The following is an 11,002-nucleotide window of genomic DNA, read 5'->3' as shown; positions in this document are numbered from 1 at the left end:
CTCTCTCTCTCTCTCTCTCTCATCTTTGTAATCTTTGAGGGAGGAAGGAATCTTAGGTTTCTTTGTGCGCAAAAAACACAGTTTGCACAATTTGTATTCAAATGTACACTTAAATACAAAACTGATAATATTCTATTCGAAATTTGGCCACATGGACACAGCTCGTAACTTATTTGATAATGGGTATTATGAAAATGCTTTGATGATGTTTTCGGCAATGCATGGGGTGGGTGTCAAGGCCAACCAGTTCACCTATGAGTGTGTTGAAGGCGTGTACTAGTATCGGGTGTTGGTGGGGATGAAAGTGCATGGCTGCATACATAAGAGTATGCGTGTGGATAATTTGTTTGTGCAAAGTGCATTGGTTGACTTGCACTTGGGACTTGAGCCAAAAACGAAAAATGAGAAATGGAAGAGAAGGAGAAGGGACTGGAGAAAGAGAAGAAGAGCTAGGGACTTTTTAGGTTTTTTTTTTTTTTTTCTTTTTTGGGGGGGGGGGGGAAGAGGGGGGAAGAGGAAGATGAGAAATAGGAGAATGAAATATATATTTAAATATAAAGGTAAAGAAGAAAAATCATATATTTAAGTGATGTACATAATGTGGTTTATATTTAGAATTTTAAAGATTTTATATATAGTTATTTTTATATCTTCTTTTATGTATTTTATTAATGTGATTGATTATGTATTAAAAAAATTAATTAAATAAAAATATGCATAAGTAATTATATATAGTACTACGCTTACCATTTTTGTTTCTTATTTGTATCTTTTTTTTTTTTTTAATCGTTTCTTATTTGTATCCATTAAGGTTCCATGGGGTCCATCTATTAAATTACATGAAAAACATACAAAAAGGCTATCCCACGTTGCCCATTGGCCGGGCCCCTCGAATAGGACTTGCCCATTCTCAAACCCCATACCAAAATCAACAGGCACCTCCCAACTGCCACCCACATATTTTAGTATCATCGAAACCCCCACTTAGTTATTACAGGATCATTACAATCCCTTCCTCCCGTCCACGTGGACGTACCAGATCTTGCTACCATCCAGGCATGGTTATTATTTCCATCTGCATTATTACACGTGGCACAATACCACAAATCTTTCAGTCACACTAGAGAAGCTTCAAAGCTACGCATTTTCTCTACTTAAATGATCCAGCTTCAACCACAATCCACCAATCCAATGGCTACTATGCCTGCGATGCCCTCCAAACCCGCTCGACCTTTAACTCATCTCATGCGCTATATATATTTTAGTTTTGCGTGGTGTGTGATGTAGGCCTCTCGTATTGTAGCAGCAGCAAGCTGTGTCCGTCTCCGCTAATTATTGAACTGATCTTCCGGTTCTCTAGTTTTGGAAGCACAAGACACGACACAACATAACACATATATACAGTATACCCGAAAATAATATAAAGGATGGTCTGTTTCTGTTTTCTGGTCGATCAACAGCGGAAGGTGCGTCGGAGCAAGCCGGCGGCAGGAACCTGTTCACGGTGCGGGGCCGGGGCGAGCGTGGCTGATATGAAGACAGCTACAAGATTTTGTCATGTGCCTTTCTATTGGAAATCCTGGAAAGCCATCATATGCACATTTTGTGGAGCCGTTCTTCGATCCTACCGATAGATTTTTGTATATACAGGCCTGTACTTGTTTGTAATTTGCATATATCCTGAAACTGTAGTCTGTCATACATTGTTACATAGGAATAATAAACATTATTCAGGAACTAATATTTGAACAATCATAGAGAAAATACTGAAAAACTTACTAGTTAGTTTAAATTATATTATTTTAATTTCTTCCTGTTTCGCAGATTAAATGCATGGACACATTCAATCATTCTTTCCACCAAACTGTGATCATGAACGGAAAATAATAATAATTAATTGAGATTAATACAATTCAAGTAGTTAATTAAGAATGATAATTTGGATAAAAAAAACCAAGTCAATTTGAATGTCAACAAAATATTTTCAGCAACTCAAATCATGAGTTGCAGTAAGAGTAAAGAGATCATAGAAGCCCATGTTACTATGTTAGACTCATGACCTCACCCCTAAAGGCCCACAAGAAGACACAGTCTCTTGCGTTTTACCATAACAAGAAGCAATAACTTGAGAGAAGGAATATTGATTCAGGTTGGATCGGAGACCATTAGGAGGTTTTTTTAGAGCAATACTGATTGGTGCTTAGATAGCAGCAATGGATCAGGAATTCAACTTGTGTGCCGAGTACTCGTAGCTATCTGGATCAATCAGAGTCTCGCAGGCATTTGAGAAGCACAGGCGCAATGTAGAGGCGTGGGCAGAGATGGTTAGGTCTTAAAGATCTGAGGTGGAAGAATCTAATGCAGCGATGTGTGTGACAATTTGAGTTCTAGTGATCGGGTGATGAGTGGTGCCGCCCTCGTGCCACTTTGGATGCACGCATGATGTAAGACACTCGTTGCTGTGAGGCTCGAATTCTTGGACTTTGTAGACTGACAACTTGAGAATTTGACAGTGCAATGTGTATTGTTTCCATGCATCTAATATTTCTAATTTTTTATCTCATATATATATTTTTTTAATCTATATTGGATATGATTAGATATTGCAAATATAAAAAGATATGGAAATTTGAAATTAATAAAATATTGAAAAAAATAATATTTAAATAATATGAAAAAAAAAAAAAAAGCTGATGTATATTGCAAATGTCAGTAGTTAAAATATAAAAAATGAATTTTAATAATGTATTATAAAGAAAATATATGCTCTAAACCTTGAAAGGGGATATGAGAACAGGGAAAATGAGAGGAATCAGATGAATTGTAGAGTCAATGCAATCATAACCGATATCAACCACTATAATGAGTTATAGAGTCCAGGAGATCATAGCCCATGTTAGATCCATCAAGGGTCCTCAAGCCCAAAAACCCACAAAAAAAACAAAAGTCTAGCGTTTTTCGTTGGCAACAAATAATGCCGTGAAAACAGGGATGATTTAGGTAAGATTAACTAGTTTCTCGGATAGTTTGTCTATAGAGAGTTATAGAAGTTAAGATTATATTAATCACAAAGTAATTTGGGTATTGGGAGAGTTTCAATTGTGAGTAGTTGACTTGTAATTATATCATGTTACATCTATAATCTCACTTTCATGAATGAATGAAATCTATTTCTATAAAAAAAAAAAACAAAGTTTTCTTAAGATAGACAATTTTAATTGAAGAAAATTTAGAGATTGGAGGATCCCTACAATCGCTCAAAATATTCAGATCTAGAAATGTAAAAACAAAATATAAGGAGGGTAAGTTGAGAATAATGGTGTAACCTAGTCATGTTTTCTTTGTCGACAGACTTTTACGTAGTCTGTTTTGTTTGATCAATGAGATTTTTTAGATGAGAATTTTAAGTTTTAAGATTAAATATTAAAATATTATATTTTAATATTATTATTATTTTAGGATTTGAAAACGTAGAAAAAAAGTTAAATTGTTTATTATATTTTGTATGTGGATTTGAAAAAGTTATAATGATGAGATGAGAATTTTGTGTTTAAGATAAAAATTCTTTATGACCAAACAGTACCTAAGAGAAGACCCAACATGGAGATAGTTTTAAGAGGTCATCCCAAGGTTTCCAATATATATACATGTGAGATGTTACATTATAAGATTGCACTTGTTTTGAAAGAGTTATTACGGCTAATAAAGATTTTCTACGTGGTCCACATTTTTTAATAAGAAAAACGGCTAAAGTGTCAAGATTCAGCTCTTAATATGGCATCAAGAAACTTGCACACTTTTCTAAGAAGATTTATGTTCTTGCACTGAGAGTTAAATTTAAAAAAAATGTAGGGCTGGTGGATTAATATGGCGGGTAGAAATCGCTAGATGATTACAAGGGTGATGGTGGCTAGCGCGCAACAATGAATCACATTCAACTTGTCAACAAGGATAGGAGTGTGTCAATTCATGCTTTCAAAAGTAGTAAAAATAGATAGGAACAGTGTTGGACCGACCACATGCTCGTGGGCAACTAAGAAACGTGGATGTAATGGAGAGGTGCAAGTGATTAAGGCTTGTTTGAATTCGGAAAGCGTTTCATCTCACACAATACCTAGTCCCTTCTCCTCTTAGCCAGTGGCATGGCTCCACACCGACACGTCTCCACCACTATTATGTCTGGGCATGGCTCTCTTGCCACTGGCACATCTAGGCATTGGCACCTCGGATTCAGATTTCAGCGTACGTTATACACTGCAGTTGATGATCAAGTACGTATATGTTGGTTGAGGGAATACAAATATGTATGCATACATCTTATCTTGCTTTCTATTTGTTGTGGTCCCTTGCCATGTGATCCCTTGAGTTTTGCTCACAGACAAAGAACAAAAAAGGATGAAACCCCGACTACGCAAGAAATGGTTTTCTACTTTCCTCATATTTAGGATTATTTACGCTTCACAATTGGTTGTTTGGCACCGTTTCTTGTGAGGATAATGGTTATGTCTAGGGAGCATTTTCGACTATTTTAAGATAATAAGTACTTGATGGTTGATTTTTAAAGCTCTAGCTTTTTTTGAGGAAATTTTAATTTCCATGTCTGTTACATCTCTAGAACCTTGAGATAAGATGTCCACTGTAGTGAAGCCAATTGCATTTTGGGCATTTACATCTTTGTCTGGTGAGCAAACTCTGGAAGGTTCGGTTTCTGTTGTCGAATGAAGGAGGGTAGATGGAGTCGGTTCGCGAGATGGAGGAGTGGACAGATGGAGTGTGCTCAGTGATCTCTACTTTCTTGCGTGTGGCTTCAACGGATCTACTACAAGTGGGGGGGAACTACGGGCTTCAACTTCAACTTTAACGAGTGTGTGAGGCTTCAACACACCATTTCATTTAATCTCCTTACATGTCATCCGAAGTGCATGCGGCGTGTGCGAACTTGACTACCTTCACATTTTTCCATTTATCATTATCCCAAATCTTGAAGATCTGGGTTGAGGAATTTAGCGAAGCATTGTGCGTGATAATTTGAGCTCCATTGGGAGGTGCGTGGGCCCATGTGCCTCTTTGGGTGACAGGTGAGACATAGGACCATCATTCTGAGGCATGACTTCTTAGACTTTGTAGGTAAGCAACATGAAAACTTGGTGATATACAGCATGTTGCTCGGAGGTAGCAGATCATTATTTTCCATTATAGGAAAAGAAATATATACATATATAAAAATATATATACAATAATGGCTTCTGAGCTTTACGAGGGAAAGGGGAAGAGAGGAGCTCATCCACTCAATAAGCACCTTATGTGGGTGAGCAAGTGGCGGGTTTTGAGAGAGAAGCATTGAGTTTACACTCATAGAAGAAGGGAGGGTGGTGGGGTAACGCAAAACAAGTTATTCAAACACCTTTCACACTTCAAAAAGTAGCAGCAACGGTCTACGAATCCCACCATATTGAATATTACCTGTGGATGATGTGGACTACAACATTAAATAGAGTGGGTCCACATGCTATATTTATATCTCTCCATAGTTGATAAAGTATTTGATTATAAAGTTCTAAAAAAGATCTTGCCTCAATGTATGCAATAAAAGTGGGAGTATATTTTATTTAAAAAAAATAAATGACTAATGCAATAATGTTTTATTTTATCTTATTATTATAATTTTTTTTAAAATTTTATATAAAATATAATAAATAATTCAATTTTTTTAAATTTTAAAATAATAATAATATTAAAAAATAATATTTTATTCAACTTTCAACTAAAACCATATTTCATATCATCTTACTATCTAAACTCATATTATCTTACTATCCAAACCGCACCTTAGGACGTACAAATCTTGTGCAAATTCTTTGAAAAAATCAAGATCGATTATTACAAAAAAAAAAGTAAATTTATTTGGTAGTGTATACTTTTTTGAAAAAGTTTACATGACCCTTATACACCTTAAATCAGCACAAATTATTTTCCAAAATAAGAGATACGAGTTTTGTGAGGGAAACAAATTTTACGGTGAATGTTTTTATAAGTTTAACTAAAATACTTATACTAGTCATGTAAATTTAGAAAAGGAAAAAAACAATTCATTCATATTAATCTTATAAGAGATTCTGAAAAGAAAAATTAAGAGAATATTTAGATAGATAGAACAATAAAATCAAGCACTAGCCAAATATAAATGAAAGAAATAAGTTACTGAATTTGATAGCGTTCTAAACCAGTCCACGTGAACAGCGAACACTGATGAACAACCCCGGGAGGTAAACTTATATCTGCTGTCTCAGGTAGACAAATGATTCTCAGAGCTTTCCAAATGTGGGTGTGCTTGATTGGGCAAAGAACCCACATGACGATTGACGGGTTAATGCTTTGGAGACTCAAGGCTTCGCATTCCTAGTAAAGTCGATGCAGGTTTGGCAGCTGCAATCAGAGAAACGACAGATTTCACATCCAAAACAGACACAAGAAGTGCAGCCCTTGCATGTTGGCGAACGCGTGCAGCCCCTGTATACTCTGCGACTCGCTCGCTCTTCATCATCATCACATGTAATTCTGAATACAGTAAGCGGTTGTTTCACATGAATAACCATGAAACTCAACCAAAGATACTACCATAAGAGTAAATGCCTACTTAAAACACCAGTGCACATACAATGATAGATACATAAATATTCTTGTACATGAAAAAAGATGTACAGGAATGCGTAGTGATTTTGGTATCTGAATGTAGATGTGTGTGTGGGTGGGAAGTTGCACCCCTTGTCCATCGCATTTGAATAACGAGGCCTCAAAGACATATTATTGGCAGTGTCCCACTAATATCTTCACAAGGCTTCCTAATTTTAAATGTGATGGGTCATCCAGTGCAAGATAGCTGGCATAAAAAAGTACACCACTAATAGTTGTCAAATCCCTTGATATCTCTCTCTAACTAGTCTTCGATAACTTTCTAGTTCTTCGATGCAAAAAGTCCACTCAGAAATCCCGATGGCTGTTGCTACACTCCTTCGATTGGTACTTTAGACAATCCTATCCATTTCTCATCATCTTATCTGTCAAGGCTCAACAAGCACCATACCGGCATTGACATATACCCACTTCAATAGTGTTTCAAAGTTCAAACACGAGCTAACATCTTTGTAGCATTAGAAATACAATGAGAAATTAGCTGATAATTAGTTATTAAAGAGTAAATAAAAAGCCAAGCAAAGTTCTGGAGCTAGGGAGCATGAAAACACTACATATTAAGTTGAGTATGAAAGTCTTCAATTTATACATATCCGTATATTATGATAAAGCGTTTGTGGCTTGAAGTGCCTGAAAGGTGGAGACCATTTTTTCCAATCACAATCTTAGGATGAGAAGTTGAAACCAGAAACATACAGAAAGCTCCTCTTAAATTATGCCAACGCAGAAAGATTCCACTCAAAGGTCCAAGATAGGTTTACCTTCAGTCTAAGTGAATACACAGGATCATTTGCATTCCATCTAGAGGCCATAATGGTATAAAAGAGCTAAGCTAACTTTTATTCTCAACTCAGAGAGCCAAAATCGACATTTTGCATGTATAAGAATTTCTTCCGTATCCTACATATGAAACTGTGGAAGCTTGCAGATGTTTTCCCCAATTCCCTCACAGGAACAAAAATTACCTTGTGAAATTTACTTCAGGCTTCATTTGACATACTAACAACATCTTCAAGATTTTACTGATTACTATGAAAATGAAACACCATGGCTGAGGTCCAGACCTAACCAGACCAGGGTCCCCTAAATCTATTAAACAAACTTGCATCTTGGAAAATCAATTTAGGGATAAATCGAAACCTTCCAGGTCACTTACAATCTAAAAGATGCTATTTTTTGTAACAAAGCACAAAGGTATCCTATATGGAAAAGACAAATCTACAGTAAAAGTAGAGATAAAAAAACAAACAGGCCATCACATTGAATGAGCATAATGCAAGCCATTAGAAAAAGATTTATCTGATTGAAAATAAGAAAACTGCAATCATTTCAGTCCTGATATATGCACTGACATACTTCTAGATAACAATTCTCTAGAATAAAACCGTAAACATAAGCAGCATGTTATTGAATGGCTCCTATCCTCATATATCAAATAAGAAATTCAACATTATTCTTTTGAGGATAAAAAAAAAGAAAAACAGAATTCAATGTAAGGGCAAACATACTTATCATATGGAAGATCAGGACATTTCCAATTCACATCTGCCAAAGCATCATGATGAATGCGACATTCCTCTTTTGTTCGCAATCGGAACCTACGCTCCTTGTTGCATCTAGTACAACGAACAAACTCATCACGATGAGAAACTCGTCCATTATGGGATCTGTGGGACCCATTAGCATTTTTTGATACTTGGTTGAAGTATTTGAGCAGCACTGTCTTAAACAATGGAACCTTCTCCCCATTAACTATAACCCAAATATTATTCTTCCATTTCCTAGCTGTCTCTCTTCCAGAGTGCTTCTCAAATGCAGCCGGAGTCAACTTGTCTAGTCATTCAAATAGTCAGTAGAAGAATTAGATGATCAGAACTATATAGCACATGCCGTACACAACAGAAAGCATAGTGCCCACAGGAGATTATAAGAATCATGAGTAAGAAGACATGATAGACCAGCATCCTTACTAGTTCAATACATTGCATATTTAAAGGACAATGAATTAGAATTTGGTAGATATTGACAAAAGGATTGTGCTAACCAAGGTAAAGTCCTTAACAACTGATCCAGTCATTACATCTGCAACATTCTCTTGAAAGAGCTATAAGATGACTGACAGTATGAAGAAGAATGGTTAGGGACTGATAGTAGGCAGGTGGATCTTTCAATTCTGATGATTGGGATCAGACATCAAATTATTCAATCAATCAGAAAGATATATTATTTTTATTAGAGCATTCACATCACAAGTTGTCAATGAATTAGGTCATCAAACTGAGTTCAGGGCTTAAAATCTTTCAGAATACAAGTTTGGCATTGCACAAAGAACTCTTCATGCAATCCTCAAGAATTTTTCTAGGTGCTAATCCAAAAAGCCGTCATTGCAAGCCGGATACCTAAAGCTATATAGGAGGAATGCAGCACTTTATTAAATCTTCAGCCATCTATACTACCCATGAAACCTTCAATCTTGACACTTGCACCATGGAAACGAAAATGCATGCATATCAATAGATGCATGAACCGCATACCAATGTGAAAAACCATGGCCACAATTGTTCATCAGAATTCAAGCTCAAACTTTGATCATTGTCCGAAACGATCAAGGCCTAAGAACAAACGGATTACCATAGGATTACAAAAAAGGAAAGAAAATTTTCATCAGTGACTCCAGTGGTAACATATCAACAAAAGCAAGAAAGAGGAAAACACGGAGAAAACCATGAAATATACAACCAATGCTACATCATCCCTCAACATTATACTCTGCCAAACAGAAAGAGCGGAACTTGGATGGTAAAAAACCAATCTCAAACTATCCGAAGAGATTGAAATAACCATAATTACAATGCAGGTTTCATTCAATGATACGTACTCAAAGAACACCACCGTATTAAATAAACAGCCACGTTTCAATCTGAACCGGACCATATCCTGTTGACCATATACATAACTGCACTATTTTGTGTTGAACATTGAAGATAACTCCTTCACTCAGACAAAACAACATACACTTGAAATGTGGAACAGAAAAACAATGAACAACTTGCAATGCTCTCCGTCACCAATAACTCTACTCCCGAACCAGATTAAATAACAGAAAGTGGCACACAGCAACGTCAAACCCCAGTTCACCACAAACGGTATATGCACACGCATCCAACATGCATAAAAATCAAAACTCATTTCCGAAAAAGAGCACAGAGAGAGAGAGAGAGAGAGAGAGAGAGAGAGAGAGAGAGAGAGAGAGAGAGAGAGAGACCTTCCTGACAGCCAGGGGTGCATTCACAAGTGATCTCAAGGTCACCATTTTGGAAAACCCTAATCCTCCCAACGGCGTCACCATACCTGTGGCTGGTACACCCACACATGACCTCTATATAGTCCAAGCCTCTCTTCACCCCACTCATCTCTTTCAGCTCCTCATCGCTAAACATCACCACCAACCCACACTCTCTCTCGGCCCCATTAGCCATTCTCTCTCTTTTTCTCTCTCTCTCTCCAAGCAGAAACAAGACAAACACTCTGTTCTTGAACAACAAAGAGAACGAAGCACGAAAACCCTACAAGATATTTTGGAGAGAAATCGCAAACAAAGTAAAAAAATAAAAAAAATAACCCTTAAAAACCGAAAACGAGTACTCGGGTATAAGAGAGAGACCCAGGAAAATATATATAAAAGGGGTAAAGAGACGATGTTCAGAAAGCATGCATCTCCGAAGGGTCACCCAAGAGATCTGGTGGAGAAAACGTTGAGAGAGAGAGAGAGAGAGAGAGAGGATATCAGAGAGTGAAGGCCAGGGTCGGGTTGGTGTCTTGGTGATGCGTTTGGGGTTGGCGTTGTGAATGAATGAGCTGGCGAAGGGCGAAACAAATGTCGTGGGCTGAAGGGGGGGGCGTTAAAGGACGCTCCGCTTAGGGTGCTATTTGCATGATATGACATGAGAAAGAGAGAGTGAGATTAGTGCTTTGGGTTTTGTGAAGAACGAAAATCCCTCTCCTGGGATGGGAAGCAGACGAGCCGACGAGGTTTGGTTTTTCGACAAGTTAAAACTCTCGTAGAGTCAGTCCCCCCACCCCTTGTTTGTTGAGTTTTGCTACTTATAAATAAAATCGTGTATTAATTTATGTATTAATATTTATTTTTTTATATTTAAAATTTAAATTAATATTATTTTTAATAAAATTTATTTTTTAACTAATCACAATAAATTAGTGTACATATTAGTATATAAATATATTTATAATTAGATTTTTTCATATTTTTTTTTACTGGGCCACGTTGGTATAGGTGGTTGAACTGTTT

At 36.6% G+C, this 11,002-nt stretch overlaps 2 protein-coding genes across 3 annotated transcripts; one reads left to right on the top strand and one right to left on the bottom strand.

The window, feature by feature from the left end:
* The first annotated feature begins 1,195 nt into the window (after nt 1–1,195).
* On the top strand, nt 1,196–1,752 carry LOC122307803. The gene has a single exon (XM_043120898.1). The coding sequence runs from the start codon at nt 1,428–1,430 to the stop codon at nt 1,632–1,634; it is 207 nt and encodes a 68-aa protein (XP_042976832.1). The 5' UTR covers nt 1,196–1,427; the 3' UTR covers nt 1,635–1,752.
* A 4,315-nt stretch (nt 1,753–6,067) lies between these two features.
* LOC122307931 (protein ULTRAPETALA 1-like) lies at nt 6,068–10,763 on the bottom strand. 2 transcript variants are annotated; one of them, XM_043121065.1, is made up of 3 exons: nt 9,959–10,763; nt 8,202–8,526; nt 6,068–6,535 (listed from the first exon to the last, which is right to left on the bottom strand). In XM_043121065.1, the coding sequence occupies exons 1-3, from the start codon at nt 10,170–10,172 to the stop codon at nt 6,451–6,453; spliced, it is 624 nt and encodes a 207-aa protein (XP_042976999.1). In that variant the 5' UTR covers nt 10,173–10,763; the 3' UTR covers nt 6,068–6,450. The 2 variants fall into 2 exon arrangements, with proteins under 2 accessions (XP_042976999.1, XP_042976998.1); XM_043121064.1 differs by having other exon boundaries at nt 6,068–6,558; nt 9,959–10,758.
* Nucleotides 10,764–11,002: the final 239 nt, after the last annotated feature.

This window comes from Carya illinoinensis, chromosome 4 (genome assembly GCF_018687715.1).
Source record: "Carya illinoinensis cultivar Pawnee chromosome 4, C.illinoinensisPawnee_v1, whole genome shotgun sequence".
Classification (NCBI taxonomy): Eukaryota; Viridiplantae; Streptophyta; class Magnoliopsida; order Fagales; family Juglandaceae; genus Carya; species Carya illinoinensis.
Note: the sequence above shows the minus strand (reverse complement) of the source record. Positions and strands in the feature narration are given on the sequence as shown.

What these genes read in the sequence shown, in the direction of transcription:
- LOC122307803 (XM_043120898.1), top strand. Translation starts at nt 1,428, where the DNA reads ATGGTCTGTTTCTGTTTTCTGGTCGATCAACAGCGGAAGGTGCGTCGG.
- LOC122307931 (XM_043121064.1), bottom strand. Translation starts at nt 10,172, where the DNA reads ATGGCTAATGGGGCCGAGAGAGAGTGTGGGTTGGTGGTGATGTTTAGC. An exon ending in CACCCCTGGCTGTCAGGAAG is followed by an intron (nt 8,527 to 9,958) that starts GTCTCTCTCTCT and finishes TTGAATGACTAG; the next exon opens with ACAAGTTGACTCCGGCTGCA. An exon ending in CCTGATCTTCCATATGATAA is followed by an intron (nt 6,559 to 8,201) that starts GTATGTTTGCCC and finishes TACTGTATTCAG; the next exon opens with AATTACATGTGATGATGATG.